Source organism: Muntiacus reevesi, chromosome 1 (genome assembly GCF_963930625.1).
Source record: "Muntiacus reevesi chromosome 1, mMunRee1.1, whole genome shotgun sequence".
Classification (NCBI taxonomy): Eukaryota; Metazoa; Chordata; class Mammalia; order Artiodactyla; family Cervidae; genus Muntiacus; species Muntiacus reevesi.
Window position 1 is genome coordinate 197,084,908 of NC_089249.1, and position 16,406 is coordinate 197,101,313.

At 47.8% G+C, this 16,406-nt stretch overlaps 1 protein-coding gene across 1 annotated transcript in view; it reads right to left on the bottom strand.

Annotated features, from left to right (window-relative positions):
- Positions 1 to 5,273: 5,273 nt before the first annotated feature.
- Positions 5,274 to 16,406, bottom strand: part of ACSBG2 (acyl-CoA synthetase bubblegum family member 2) — a 33,080-nt gene continuing 21,947 nt past the window's right edge. The window contains exons 8-13 of the mRNA XM_065919121.1: positions 14,372 to 14,553; positions 14,007 to 14,240; positions 8,806 to 9,023; positions 6,412 to 6,551; positions 6,079 to 6,325; positions 5,274 to 5,347 (exon numbers count right to left, since the gene is read on the bottom strand). Of these exons, the coding sequence (XP_065775193.1) occupies positions 5,274 to 5,347; positions 6,079 to 6,325; positions 6,412 to 6,551; positions 8,806 to 9,023; positions 14,007 to 14,240; positions 14,372 to 14,553 (1,095 nt within the window). The remainder of the gene's footprint in view (positions 5,348 to 6,078; positions 6,326 to 6,411; positions 6,552 to 8,805; positions 9,024 to 14,006; positions 14,241 to 14,371; positions 14,554 to 16,406) is intronic.

Sequence of the window (16,406 nt, forward strand, 5' to 3'; positions counted from 1 at the left end):
GGGTTTGTATTTTTGTTTTGTTTGTTGTTTAGATGAGGCGTCTTGCACAGGTGCTACTGGTGGTTGGGTGATGCCAGATCTTGTATTCAAGTGGTTTCCTTTGTGTGAGTTCTCGCTATTTGATACTCTCTAGGGTTAGACCCTGATGCTGGGAGGGATTGGGGGCAGGAGGAGAAGGGGACTACAGAGGATAAGATGGCTGAATGGCATCACTGACTTGATGGGCATGAGTTTGAGTAAACTACGGGAGTTTGTGATGGACAGGGAGGCCTGGCATGCTGCGATTCATGGGATTGCAAAGAGTCGGACATGACTGAGTGACTGAACTGAACTGAACTGAGGGTTAGTTCTCTGGTAGTCTAGGGTCTTGGATTCACTGCTCCCACTCCAAAGGCTCAGAGCTTGATCTCTGGTCAGGAATGACGATTCCACAAGTGGTTTGTTATGGCACTAAGTGAGGTGAAAACAAATACCCAAAAACAAGAAACCAAAGGTGAGCCCCAGACAAATGGCGGTTACAGAATCAGGCAAATAATAATTAAAATAGTGGGATATATGCATATACATATATACCCATTAGCAAAATCAAAATAGTCCAACAAAAATAAAGTACAATAGATTGATCCAGCAAACAAAGAAACCAAAAATTATACCTACCAGTTAAGAACAAAACTAACTAAAGCACAAACTGGAAAACAAAACTAAAGCAAGGTGCCAATTGGGGAATAAAGCAATGAAAACAAAACTAACAAATATGTTGAGAGGAAAGGAAAGAAAGAAAAAAAGATATATGCAAAGTTAAATAGAGGTGGATAAAGAAGATTTATATATATTAAAGATTAACTGCAAGGGGAAAAGGACAGTAGGAAAAGCAAACAAAGGAATAAATGTAGAAAAAATAATAATAGATTAAAAAAAATAAAAAATTAAAATTAAAGAGAAAAGAAAAAGAAAAAAAGAGAAAACTCCACAGAACTGCAAAAGCCCAACATAGAGGCAGAGATTTATAACAACAATGAAATGTGTGACTGAAAAAAAAACTCAAAAGCTTAATTAGATTTCATAGTGCCAATAAAATCAACATCTGCAACAGGTTGGGGAGTAGGAAAAAAACAAAAGAAAAAAAATTCCAAAAGACTCTCTAGAACAAGTCAAAACATAAGAATAATAAACGTTTCTCTTGAGTCACTGCTGTCAGAGTCCTTTCCCTCGCTGGGAGTCACAGTTACCTCACCTCTCTAGGCTGCCCTCCAAGACTGTGCTGAGCTCTGGACCTGCTGTGCGGGCAGCTCAGATTCTAATCTAGTCCTGCTTCTTTGTGTTCTTGCCTCCAATATCCATGGCTCTCAGAACGAGTGCGTTTTCTTTTGTGGAGCTCTCAATGTCCTTTTATATATTCCACAGACACAGAGCTGCCTGGTTGATCATGTGGATTTAATCTGCAGCTTGTACAGCTGATGGGAAGGTTTGGGGTCTTCTTCCTTAGCCACACTGCCCCTGGGTTTCAGCTGTGGTTTTATTTCCACCTCTGCATGTGGGTCATCCACTGGGGTTTGCTCCTGAGGCTACCCTGGAGGACTTGGGTCTGCTCCAGTGAGGGCCAAGTGTGGAGGTGGTGCAGCTGCTTTGGGTCCCAGGGGTTCTGGCAGTACCAGGTACTCAGGGGAGTTGGCAGCTAGGGCAGCAGGAATACAGTGCTCTAGAAGGATATGGCAATCAGTATTGGCCAATATACTCCAGTATTCTTGCCTGGAGAACCCCCTGATAGAGAAGCCTGGCAGACCACAGTCTACAGGATTGCAGAGTTGTACATGATTGAAGTGACCCTGTGTGCATAGATGCAAGAAACTTTTTTGCCTGCAGCAGCTCTGCCCCAATGAGGGTTGAACATGAAGATGGCACAGCTGCTTGGACTGTGGGGACCCTCGCAGTGCTAGGTGTGCAGGGACACGGACTGCCTCTGCTGCAGGAGCTATGGCCCTATCAGGGTCTTTTTTCAAGCCTCTTGTAGTTGGCAGTCAGAAGGCCTCTTTGGCCAGTCTTTCTCTGTAGCTGCGCCCGTTCAGGCACTTAGAGGGCTCCCCTGCTCTGGGTCCTCTGTTGTTCCATGCATCAGGCACATAGAGAGGCCTCCACGGCTGGGGTCCTACTCTGTAGATTGGCATGTCAGGCACTTAAAGGGGCACCCTAGGTGGGGTCCTACTCTGTAGTCCAGTGCGTCAGGCATTTGATGGGTCCGTCTGTCTATTCAGCTGCCAATGCTGGGGTGTGGGGAGAGAGAGGTCATGGTGATGGCTCCACCCGCTACGCATGACTCAGCAGTATCACCTTGCTTCCATGGCTGCCTGGCTTTCCTCCACAGGCACTTCCCACCACAATCTCTTCCCTTACATCCCCTCGATCCATCTCTCCACAATCAACAGCAGCCCTCGCCCTGGGATTGCTCCACAATCCCTAAGCTACAGCTCCCAGGTGCTGTGCCTTCTAGGGGACCTGCATCCCTGCCTGGCGGTATGTATGCTTGCAGCAAGGACTGTCTGATTCTCATTCCATTTAGGCTGCCATGGATTAGCTGATTCACTCTCAGCCGTAAATGTTTCTCCTCTGACTCAGACAATTGCCCTGATGTGGGGATTGGACCCCTGCTTCAGTTCCCCAACCCGCTGAGGGCACATCCAGTCCTACTAACACTCCTGCTTTCCCCCCTTGTTCCTTCATCCTACCGAGTTTTGCGTGGTTCTATATATTCTTTTCCACTAGTTAGGTACTCCTATCCGCTGTCAGCTGGTCTGTATGCACTTTTGTGTCTGAAGGTATATTCCTGATGTATCCGTGGAGAGAGATGTACTCCACGTCCACCTATTGTTCCTCTTCTGATACTTACTTTTTATTTGCCACACTGGACAGCTTGCAGGATCTTGGAACCCGCAAGATCCCTGACCAGGGACTGAACCCAGGCCCTCGGCAGTGAAAGCCCTGAGTCCTAACCACTGAGCCTGCCAGGGAATTCCCCTCCAATGAACTTTAGCGTGGCACTCTCCAAGAGAAATGTCACGTGAGCCACCAATGTAATGTTAAACTTTCTAGTAGCCACACAGAAAAGGAATTGATGAAATCAATTTAGGTGCTGTAAGATCCCCTGGAGGAGGAAATGGCAACCCACTCCAGTATTCTTGTCTGGATAATCCCATGGACAGAGGAACCTGGCAGGCTACAGTTCATGGGGGTCACGAAGAGTTGGACACAACTGAGCGACTGAGCACACACACATACACACACACACATTTTTTGGCCACACCACACATGTGTGGGTTCCTAATTCCCCTACCAAAGATTGAACCCACAACCCCCATCCCCAGCATGGAAAGGTAGTCTTAACCACTGTTCCACCAGGGAAGTCTCTATGTGCTATATTTAATATTATCAGGTATGTCCTAAAGAGTATCATTCCAACATTCAGTGTTTTAAAATATGAACATAATATTCTGTTATTTCATATCAGACTCCCACACTCAGTGTGGGTTTTACACCCACAACATGTCTCAGTTTCAGATAGCCACCAATGACTGTGGCCAGTCATTGCCATACTGAACGGCATGGGTTCAGAGAGGGTCCACCTCCCACCCCCACACCAATGTTGGATGGCCTCTCATCCAACTGCAGAGTGAACTCAGAAATCTTGCAAAGATACTGAACGGCAAATGGGATGTGTTTAACTGCCAGGCTCACTTGCAAGACTCTGACAGATGAAGGTGTGGAGGGGTTAAATCAGTTAATGGTGAAGGAAAGAAAAAAAAAAAAAAAACCCAGATACAGCAGTATTACAGGCTGGATTGCATTCACCTCCGTCCTGACACCCAAGCCCTCAGGATGGGAGTATATTCGGGGATGGGAGTCTTTATGGACAGAGGTCTGCAAGTTAAGATGTGATCATTGAGTGGACACTGATCCAGTATGACAAGTATTTTTCTAAGGGAAAATCAGGATAGAGATGCAGGGAGAAAACAACCGTCTACAAGCCAAAGGGGCTTCCCAGGTGAAGAACCCGCCTGCCAATGCAGGATACATAAGAGATGCGGGTTCGATCCCTGGGTCAGGAGGATCCCCTGGAGGAGGGCTTGGCAACCCACTCCAGTATTCTTGCCTGGAGAATCCCATGGACAGAGGAGCCTGGTGGGCTACAGTCCTTAGGGTCGCAAAGAGTCGGACATGACTGAAGCGACATAGCACGCACACACAAACCAAGGAGAGGGGCTTCGGAAGGAACCAACCGAGCCAACCAGCCTTGACTCTGGGGAGACTTCCAGCGTCCGGGACCCTGAGGAAAGAGATTCTTGTTGTTTAAGCCCCGGGCCTGCAGAACTGTCTTCTGTGGCAGTCCCAGGAAACCAGCACAGGGCATCAGAGCAGGAGGATTTGACCCCGAGAGAATTATCCGTAGGCCCCGGGACAACGGAAGATGTGTCCCCTCTGCCCACACCGTGCGTCGTGCTGGGTTTCTAAAGCTACCTGTGACTCCTGGCATCGAGGAAGCTCCTTGTGAGAAAGACTTGGGGGAAAGGGAGGGTGCAGAGGGGTAGTGGGAGGAGCTCAAGTCTCTGTCACTCACCTCCCTGGCGGTCCACTGGTTACGAATTCACCTTGCAATGCCAAGGACAGAGGTTCAACCCCTTGTCCCCGATGATCCCACTTGCCGCCAAGCAACTAAGCCCATCCCCCGCCCCCGCCCCACGACTGCTGAGCCCACACTCTAGAGCCCATGCTCTGCATCAAGAGAAGCCCGAGCATGGGGACGAGGAAGACCCTTGCCACCAGCAAAGATCCAGTGCAGCCCCAAAAACGAGGTCTCCATGCCGCTGCTGGGATGGGCCATCACACCTCATTCCTTGGGTTTCCGGCCAGGAGAACTCCCCCCACCTGCCCCCCGCAATAGTTTCTGACAAAAGGCCTTCTCCAGAGAGGCCACCAGGAAACATTTGGGCATTTCACATTTGGGCTCTGGTTTCAGATGTGAAGTCTGCCTGGCTCCCTCTGCCAGGCAAGTGGAAAAGGCAGGAAGAACAGCTAACAGAGGTGACAGCCAGGCAGGAAGGAGTTGGCATGCCCCACTGGGACCCGGGTGGAGGGTGAGTGGAGGGCAGACACCGTCCAGAGCCCACGGCAGCCAAGCGTGTGTGCACATGTGGAGACCACCTATGTGGGACTCATCTGAGGCCCAGCCAGCCAAGCCAGTCTCACCATCAGGGCAGCTAGGACCCGCTTCACCAAAGAAGTCACTGGTAGAAGCTGTTGATCTGCTTTTTGTATTTCTGGTGGACGAAGTGTCGTTTAATCTTTGTCGTCGGGCCTGCCCAGAAAGGAGAAACCGGTTCAGATGTGGGGGTGAAATAAGAGTCCGTGTATCCTGGGCGTGACCAGGCAGCAGGATCTCGTGGCTGGGGTTGGGCTGGTGGCTGGCCATGCCCTAATCTTCCTAGGGCACCGCCTTTGCCATTTTCGGGGATGGCAAAGGAGACCGCCTGGCTTCACACACACACACAGCTCCCTTTCTGGGAATAAAATCTCAACTCCTTAGCACAGCTGAACGTGACCTCTCTCCACCCTGACTTCACAGGCCTCCCAGTTGTTCCCACGACTCTCCAGACACCATCCTGCCTGAGGGCCTCTGTACTTGCTGCCCCCTCAGCCAGGAATATTATTCCCCTTCGATTGTTTGCCCCAAAGGCTTCTTATCCTCTGAGTGTCACCCTAAGGACCACTTCCCGAGAGCAGCCTTCCCAGATCCTTCTGGCCAAAGCAGCTTGCTGTCCAACCCCTGACCCATCATCCCTCTAGTCCACTGTCACACCTGCTACAATGCCCCGTCTTCTCGCCTCCCTGACACATCAGAGTCTGAAACTACTGGGGGTGGGGTCAGGGGGAGGTGGACACCGTCTCCCTCTGTGTGCCCCCCCCCTCGGTCGGCAGCTGGTCCCACAGACCCTCTGACTCCCAGAATGAGACCTGTCTCCTCAGCGCCCACAGGGCCCTGGACTGTACCACCAGGGGACCAGCCTCCAGCTGTCAAAGGCCACTCACCTAGCTCTCCGCCACTGACGGAAAAGTCCTTCTCCAGGATGACCCACTTCTGAATCTTCTGTGCATTGGAGATGGCTTTTTGGTTGACAGCATTGATGCCTTTCTGGATGGCCGTGTGGACCATGGGGTCTCGCAGGTCCAGGATCTCAGACACTGTGGTTGCCTGGCTGCCCACCTCCCGGCAGAACTTGATCGCCTCCCAGTTCAGCGTGTCCAGTGGCTCTCCGGTCATTTTGTCGACCTCGCACTGCCCCCGCGACACCCCTGTCACAAGCCCTAGTATCCAGCCCCAAGGACCCACCTGCTTCCCACCTGCTGGAAAACCCACGTTACCTTCAGCGTCAGGAGGATGCTCAGGAACTTGGCCTTGTCGCCCACCAACATGGCGTTACTAATGATGGGGATCGTCTCCTTAACCAGGTTCTCGATGGGAAGGGGGGCCACGTTCTCGCCACCGGCTGTGATGATGATTTCTGAAACGAGGCGTGACTGGGGGTGGGTTCAACCAGGGCAGCCCAGGAGCCCCGTGCCTTTTCAGATCAGAGGGGCCCAGGTGTCAGCAGCAACAATCACTCCCCTGAAAAACCCCGGAAGCAGAGGGGCAACCCTGCCCTTGGCCAGGACACTCTCCATGTCCTTCTCCAAGCCCCAATCACTCTGCCCGTCCTCCCCCATCTTCTTTAGATTCCCATCAAGCATCCACATACTGAATATTCCACTTGGACAGCATCTTATCAACTCCTGGCCTTTTCCTTGGTCCCCCGTACCCTGAACCAGGCCCTCTGATATGCCCTTGCCTGGAAAATAGTCAAGCGCTTCTGACCATGCCCTGTCTCTCTGTCTCCTGCTGTTCCCATCGTCTGGCAACTCTCAAAGACTCCAAGTCCAGGCTCCTCACAGGGGTGTGTGGTGCCTTCCTAGTTTTGGAAGGCTCTTAAAGGATTGTGTCACTGTCTCCCCCTGCCTAAAATCCTTCAGGAGCTCCTCCTCCTGCCCCAGACAGTCTTCACTTGTTCCTCCATCCTGGGACACCTGCTGCTTCCTGTTCCACCCACCCAGACTCTCTCCATTCCATCCTGTGATCTTGCAGTCACCTCCGCTGAGGTCCTTATAGCACTAGGAATGATCCATTTGAGCCCATGATGGACATCTGTGATATCATCTGCCTAGTGACTCCTCCATCCTTCGAGTTTCTTTAGAGAACTACCCTCCATCTCTGTGTGATCTGGGGAGGGGGTGGGCTGCTGGGGTAAGCCTGTGACCACATCAGACCAGTCAGTGTATTTTGTCCTCTACAGGGATTCATTCTGAGATGGGATACTGACCCAAGAAGATCCAGTGAGAATCAGGCATAAACCTTGCTGACGCTGTTGGGAATAGTACACTCTTTCCTCAACCTTTGGGTGTTACAATGAGCCTAGACTGTTGGCAGCCATCTTGTCATCAAGTTGGAAAAGCCTCCTCAAGAATGGCATCAGGGAGCTCCCTAGTGGTCCAGAGGTTAAGAATCTAGCTTCCAGTGCAGGGGATTCAATCCCTGGTCAAGGAACTAAGATCCCACATGCCGTGCGGCAACTAAGCCCTTGAGCCACAACTACTGAGGCCACATGACAAAGAGCCTGCATACTGCAACTAAGTCCAGATGCAGACACATAAATAAATGAATAAATAGACAAGGATGGCATAAATACAGAGGGGGACTTGGTCACAGAAGGATAAAGAGATTCTTGTGATGTCATTTTGGCACCTGGATCCAGCCATGCCTGAGGCATGTGCTTTTGGACTTTCCAGTTTTGAGTCAGCAACTTTACTTTTCCACACAAACTTGCTTAAGAAGGGTTTTCTGTTGCTTATCACAGAAATAATGGGAACATAGCCCTCTTACTGAACAGTTACAGCCTATGTCAGGCTCCATGCCAAATGCTCTACATCAGAGGTTGTGGGCTAAATTCCACAATGCTCCTTCTGCCTGTTTTTGTAAAGCCACGGGCTAAAAAGTTTTTACATTTCTAAGTGGTTGGAAGGAAATCTAAAGAAGAACAATATTTGTGATAACATGAAAATCCTATGACATTTGTATTAGTGCATGGCCATGAACATAGGTCTGGACATCAACTGCGGCTGTGTTTGTCCCACAGCTGTCAGACACCCTGTATCCTGCAAATCCAAAATATTTATACATAGGCCCTTTAGGGCTTCCCTGGTGGCTCAGTGGTATAAAATCTGCCTGCCGATGCAGGAGATACAGGAGACATACGTTCTGTCCCTGACTCGGGAAGATCCCCTGGAGAAGGAAATGGCAACCCACTCCAGTATTCTTGCCTAAAGAACCCCATGGACAGAGGAGCTTGTCGGGCTTCTGTCCATGGGGTCACAAAAGAGACACGAGTTAGTGACTAAAACAGCAACCAACATTATGGGAAAAGTTGACTGACCCCTGTTCCGTGTCATTTCACTTAATCATGATGACTCTGTAGTTCCCGTTATCCATAAATGACAGGGGAGGGAACAGAGGTTTGAGGCCAAGTGTAGGCTTCTTTTCTGGCTCCATCCTGCTGAGGGCCAGATGCTGGGCACAAGGACAGCCCTGGGCTGGACAGTGCACGGGCTGGGGTGTCCCTGTACATCTGTGTGAGCACCCATCCCCATGAAAGGTGGCAAGGCAGAGCCTTCAGTGTTCAAGGCTGGCCTGCTCGCTGGAGGCCCCTGGGAACCCAGCCCCAGTACCTTTGATGCGGCCGGTGATAAAGAGGAAGCCCTGGTTGTCCAGGCGGCCCAGGTCCCCAGAGTGGAGCCAGCCCTCCTTGTCAATGGCCTCCATGGTCGCGTCTTCCTGCTCCAGGTAGCCCATGAAGACATGCCGGCCCCAGAGGCAGATTTCCCCCACGCCATCCTTGCTCGGCTGGTACAGCATGTTCTTACACCCTGCCACAATTTTGCCAGAACTGCCAGGGGACAGGAGGGAGGAAGACTGAGACTCGGGGGCAGGGGCCGAGGTCACCTGGTTCCTGACCCTTGGCTCAGCTGGCCTGGGCTGGAGCTGCCGCTGCATCCTCCCCAGGACCCAGTGGGTACTTGTGACTATTGGCTGAGTGGAGAGAGGGCTGGTCCCACCAAGGGAGTCAAATTCCCAAAAACCTGGTGAACTGGGCTTCTCTGGTGGCTCAGTGGTAAAGAATCTGCCTGTGATGCAGGAGACAGCGAGTTTGATCGCTGGGTCAGGAAGATCCCTGGAGAAGGAAATGGCAACCCACTCCAGTATTTTTGCCTGGGAAATCCCATGGACAGAGGAGCCTGTTGGGATACAGTCCATGGGTCACAAAGAGTCAGACATAACTGAGTGACACTTTCACTGGTGAACTGGGAAGCCCAGTGGAGTTGTAAGTTGGTTTTATCTTCACGTACATGGCAGAAAGACTTCCCAGCAATGGGATTCCCCAGTGTCCGAGTGGTTGGTACTCCATGTTTTCCCTGCTGAGGGTCTGGGTTCCATCCCTGATCGGGGAACTAAGATCCCGCAAGCCACACAGAGTGGCCAAAAAAAAAGAAAGAAAAAAGAAAACCAACCAACCCGAGCAACAAAACCCTTTCTAGAAAACAGGAATGTTGCCCTGAATGCAGTGACCAGGACAGCTGATTTTAGGTAGAATGACCAGCCAAAATCTCTTTAAAGTTACTTCCACAGGACAGAGAGCACTAGTGAAATCTGGATTTTTGTGAAATTCCTTTCGCTAGTGATACCACTTGGGAGAGTGGTCTTATGATGGAGAGAAGGAAGTATTTTCTTTCTGCCTGGCTGAGATCTCTTCTATTGGCAGTTAGAAGGGTCGGTGGTTTTAGGGTGAAGTGTAGAAACTCCCATAGTCAGCAAGTGGAAAAAGAAGGCAGGCCTGAGATGCTTAAAATGTATATGAATGCATAAATGTGGACTCTGGAAAAAGGGTACAGGTGAACAGACATAGAGAACAAGTGTGTTGACCCCACCGGGGGAAAGGCAGGGTGGGATAAGTTGGGAGATTGGGATTGACATGTATACACTACAATGTATAAGATAGATAACTAATGAGAATCTACTGTATAGTACAGGGAACTCTACTCAATGTTCTGTGGTGACCTAAATGGGAAGGAAATCCAAAAAAGAGCAGATACACACACACACACACACACACACACACACACACACACACGACCAAGAACTTCCAGATGTACAAGCTGGGTTTAGAAAAGGCAGAGGAACCAGAGATCAAATTGCCACCATCTGTTGGATCATAGAAAAAGCAACAGAATGCCAGAAAAATATCTACTTCTGCTTCATTGACTATGCAAAAGCCTTTGACTGTGTGGATCACAACAAACTGGAACATAGTTAAAGAGATGGGAATAACAGACCACCTTACCTGTCTCCGGAGAAAATTGTATGTGGGTCAAGAAGCAACAGGACATGGAACAACTGACTGGTTAAGAATTGGGAAAGGAGGGGCTTCCCTGGTAGTCCAGTGGTTAAGACTCCATGCTCTCAATGCAGGAGACACGGGTTCAAACCCTGGTCGGGGAACTAAGATCCCACATGCCATAGAGCATGGCCAAAACAAAACAAAAATAAATAAACACCTTTATTAAAAAAAAAAAAAAGAATTGGGAAAGGAGTATGACAAGGCTGTATATTGTTACTCTGCTTATTTAACATATATGCAGAGTACATCATGCAAAATGCCAGGCTGGAGGAATTACAAGCTGGAATCAAGACTGCCAGAAGAAATGTCAACAACCTCCCATATGTAGATGATACCACTCTCATGGCAGAAAGTAAAGAGGAACTAAGGAGCCTCTTGATGAGGGTGAATGTTGGCCTAAAACTCAACATTCAAAAAACTAAGATCATGACATCTGATCCCATCACTTCATGGCAAATAGAAGGGGAAAAATTGTAAGTGGAAATAGTGACAGATTTTATGTTCTTGGGCTCCAAAATCACTGCAGCCATGAAATTAAAAGATGCTTGCTCCTTGGGAGGAAAGCTATGACAAACCTAGACATCACATTAAAGAGCAGAGACGTAGCATTAAAGAGCAGAGACATCACTCTGCCAACAAAGGTTCATATAGTCAAAGCTATGGTTTTCCTATATGAACGTCGACATTCTAGGAATCAGCGAACTAAGATGGACTGGAATGGGTGAATTTAACTCAAATGACCGTTATATCAACTACTGTGGGCAGGAATCCCTTAGAAGAAATGGAGTAGCCATCATGGTCAACAAACGAGTCCAAAATACAGTACTTGGATGCAATCTCAAAAATGACAGAATGATCTCTGTTCATTTCCAAGACAAACCATTCAATATCATGGTAATCCAAGGCTATGCTGCAACCAGTAATGCTGAAGAAGCTGAAGTTGAACGGTTCTATGAAGACCTACAAGATCTTTTAGGACTAACACTCAAAAAAGATGTCCTTTTCATTTTAGGGGACTGGAATGCAAAAGTAGGAAGTCAAGAAATACCTGGAGTAACAGGCAAATTTGGCCTTGGAGTACAGAATGACACAGGACAATAGCTAATAGAGTTTTGCCAAGAGAACACACTGGTCAAACACCCTCTTCCAACAACACAAGAGAAGACTCTACACATGGACATCACCAGATGGTCAACACCAAAATCAGATTGATTATATTCTTTGCAGCCAAGGATGGAGAAGCTCTATATAGTCAGCAAAAACAAGACCAGGAGCTGACTGTGGCTCAGATCATGAACTCCTTATTGCCACATTCAGACTTAAACTGAAGAAAGTAGGGATAACCACTAGACCATTCAGGTATGACCTAAATCAACTCCCTTATTATTATATAGTGGAGGTGATGGAATTCCAGTTGAGCTATTTCAAATCCTAAAAGATGATACTGTGAAATTGCTGCACTCAATATGTCAGCAAATCTGGAAAACTCAGCAGTGGCCACAGGACTGGAAAAGGTCAGTTTTCATTCCAATCCCAAAGAAAGGCAATGCCAAAGAATGCTCAAACCATGGCACAATTGCACTCATCTCACACACTAGTAAAGTAATGCTTAAAATTCTCCAAGCCAGACTTCAGCAATACATGAACTGTGAACTTCCAGATGTTCAAGCTGGTTTTAGAAAAGGCAGAGGAACCAGAGATCAAATTGCCAACATCTGCTGGATCACCGAAAAAGCAAGAGAGCTTTATTGACTATGCCAAAGCCTTTGACTGTGTGGATCACAATAGAACGTGAAGAAGAACTAAAGAGCCTCTTGATGAAATTGAAAGAGGAGAGTGAAAAAGTTGGCTTAAAGCTCAACATTCAGAAAACTAAGATCATGGCATCCGGTCCCATCACTTCATGGCAAGTAGATGGGGAAACAGTTGAAACAGTGTCAGACTTTATTTTTTTGAGCTCCAAAATCACTGCAGATGGTGATTGCAGCCATGAAATTAAAAGACGCTTACTCCTTGGAAGGAAAGTTATGACCAACCTAGACAGCATATTAAAAATCCGACACATTTTTTGTCAACAAAGGTCTGTCTAGTCAAGGCTATGGTTTTTCCAGTGGTCATGTATGGATGTGAGAGTTGGACTATAAAGAAAGCTGAGTGTGGAAGAATTGATACTTTTGAACTGTGGTGTTGGAGAAGACTCTTGGGAGTCCCTTTGACTGCAAGGAGATCCAACCAGACTGATCTAAAGGAGATCAGTCCTGGGTGTTCATTGGAAGGACTGATGTTGAAGGTGAAACTCCAATATTTTGGCCACCTGATGCAAAGAGCCGACTCATTGGAAAAGACTCTGATGCTGGGGAAGATTGAGGGCAGGAGAAGGGGATGACAGAGGATGAGATGGTTGGAGGTATCACTGACTCAATGGACATGAGTTTGAGCAAACTCTGGGAGATGGTAAAGGACAGGGAAGCCTGGCGTGCTGCAGTCCATGGAGTCACAAAGACTTGGACACGACATAGTGACTGAACAACAGATAACTGATTCACTTTGCTATACAGCAGAAAATAACTTTGTAAAGCAACTATACTCCAATAAAAGTTTTTTTTTTTTTAATGTACAAAGAGGCTTCTTATGACTTTCTGATTAAAAACTTTCCTAGGAGTGTGGGAAAACTCAGAAGCTATACAAGTTTGATGGGTTCATCCAAGGAAAACTAAAATAAATTCTACACAGGAAAAAAAAAGAAAAAAACCACCTGCTTAAGGAAGGACTACTCTTTGGTTTGGGGAAAAAACAAAGCTCAAGTGGGCATTTGGGTTTTGCAGAAAACAGACCCAGGTGCAGTTATGGGCTGGAAGGGGTGGATACTGATGTACAGAGTAAAGAAAGAAGCAAGAGATGGTTTTGCCAGATTGGGAAGATCAGGCTTTGATTTCACTAAGTTCGAAGGCGAGTGGAACCTGGCCAAACACGAGAGGAGACTCGACCTTGCAGTATGGTACTGTTGGTGGGGGACAGGGGGTCAGGGAAGGATGACCAGGAGGTCCTGTGAAGGAACACGGCTCCCAGGCTCCAAGTGGAACTCGCCTTTGGTGTTTTACTGTGTCAGTGTAACTGGGCTCCATCCTGCAGTCCAAGCTGAGCTTAGCTTGGGAGAAAGCCAGAGGGGCCTGGGGACATGGACAGAGCACCTTGGAGATGAAGGGTCCTGGGTCTCAGGAGGTCAACATGGGGTGGGACATCTGGAGGCAGAGCTCTCAAGTGACAGATAGGGAGGGTACATACATAGAATGTTTGGGAGAACTCCCTCTTTGTCCGCGGGCTCTCGGACAGACTGGGGCTTCCCACAGTCATGAAGATCTGGAGGCTGGAGACACCGAGTCAGGATTCATCGTAGCCCAGAAACCCTCCCACCTCCATCCCCTTTGACCCAGCATTGCCAGAGGACCAGGTGTCTGCCCAGGAGACCAGTACCTTAGAAACTTGTAGTTTTCCGGGGTGGATATGGAGTGGGGTCCTGAGCTTTCACTCATACCATACACCTCGCCTATTGGTATGTCCAGGCTTAAAAAGAACTCAGAAGTCTCCTTGTTGAGGGGTGCGGCCCCGCTGATAAAAATGCGGCAGTGATCCAGGCCAAGGGAGTTCTTGATTTTGGTGAACACGAGTGCCTTTGCCATGCGGTAGCTCATGGAAGGGTCACGTTCCCTGTGAACATGGATGCCAAGGAAGGTTCTGTAGCCACAGAGTCACACGAGGGGGATGGGATCCAACTGGAGAAGGCTGAGCCCCCTCACCCACCACCCTCCATGCCTGGCCCCAGCGGTCCTGCCACTTACCCTGGCATCCTTTTCGAGTTGACCTTGAAGCCAATATTCCTTGCCCACAGAAACACCTTTCTCCTCAAGCTTGAAGACTTGCCAACAGTCTCCTTTATCTTCTCATGCATCTTTTCCCAAATTCGGGGTACCCCCAGGAATGCAGTAGGCTTTACCTCTTGCAAGGTGTTGACCAAGGTACCCTGCTGGGCACAGAGTTCGGTCAGCAACACCTGCACCCCAGGTGTCCATCTCTCCCCAGTCACTGAGGGCAGCCCAGGAGAACTTTCTCTTGGCTTTCTGGACCAAGGTGAGCTCCGGACCCACGGGAGCCAGCCTATTGACTAGCCAGTGGCCAATCAGTTTAATCCGTTCTCCCTGGGGACATAGTGGAGCATACAGACTGGTAGAATATTTTTGGAAGGCAGTGTGACAGTGCTATTAACATTTTAAATACAGCTAGGCTATATTCTGTGGGTGATAGAACTCAGCTGGACGAAAAACTCCGATTCACAGAGAAACACGTGTGAGATGCTCTTAGTGCATCATTTTGTAATAAAATGAAAACAGGCTACGTAGCCAGTGTGGGGGAGATTGGCTGAAGAAACTGTGGCATGAAGTGGAGTATCATGAAAGATTCTCCCTCAAATTGATCTATAGGTTCAATGTCATCACTATAAAAAATAGGCAAGCTATTTCATACCAACTGACAAGCTGCATGGAAATGCAGAGGACCTAGAATAACCAAAGCATTTCTGAAAAACAAAATCAGAGGACTTACTATTACTTGATTTTGAAACTGACTATAATGTAGGGTGATCAACTTTCCCGATTTGTCCAGAACTGGAAGTGTTCCTGGAGTGTGGGATTTTTACTTATGAGCCTGGGAGAGTCCGGGTAAACAGGGACAAGGTGATCTCATCACCAAAAAGCTGGGAAAATAAAGTCAGTGAGGTTTTGTTGTAAGGATAACATAAAGATCAATGAAACAACTGAAAATCTGAAGATGAATCTTTACATTTATGATCAATTGATGCTCAATAAAAGTGCCAAAGACAAACAAACAAGTAGAGAGTTTAGCTAACTTAGAGTGTTCTTGCCAGACACAAAAATTACCTCAAAATTGACCACAGACCTAAAAGTAAGAGCTATTAACAGATCTAAAAGCCCTCCAGAAGAATACATAAAAGAAAATCTCTGTGCCTTTAGATACAGTATGTGTAGGTCACTTAGTCATGTCCGACTCTTTGTGACCCCATGGACTATAGCCCACCAGGCTCCTCTGTCCATGGAATTCTCCAGGCAAGAATACTGGAGTGGGTTACCATTTCCTCCTCCAGCGCTGAGGGTAGGCAATGATTTTCTTACAAATTAAACCAGAAGCATGAAAGGAAAAAAAAATCAATAAATTGGAGAGTTAACACTCATTACAGGTGAACATTTTCTGCTTTTCAAAAGACACTAGTAAGAAAATGAGAAGACATGCCACAGAACTGGGAGCAAGTATTTGCAAAACCTATATTTGATAAACAATTTGTATGAAGAACACAACATTCAACAAGAAGATGTACAACTCAATTTTTACACAGGCAAAACTGTGAACAAGAGATTTTTCCGAACTAGATACAGAGATGGCCAATAAGCACAAGAAAAGTGACCCACCATCATTAATCATTTGAGAAATGCAAATTAATAGGAGAGAGACCACTTCACATCTGCTAGGATGGCAATAATAGTAAAAACAAAAATAGTAAGAACAAGTGTTGGTGAGGATATGGAGGAACTGGACCTCTCATACACTTCTGGTGGAGATGTAAAATGGCACAGCCTCTTTGAAAACACTCTGGCAGTTGCTTAAAATGTTAAGACAGGGAATTCCCTGGCAGTCCTGTGGTAAAGACTCCGTGCTCCCACTGCAGAGGGCACGAGTTTGATCCCTGGTCAGGGAACTAAGATCCTGTGAGCTGAAGCCAAAAACAAGTTAAAACGGCTTTGTTCCTAGTGCTAAGTTGCTTCAGTCATGTCTGACTCTTTGCAACCAAGTGGACCATGGCCC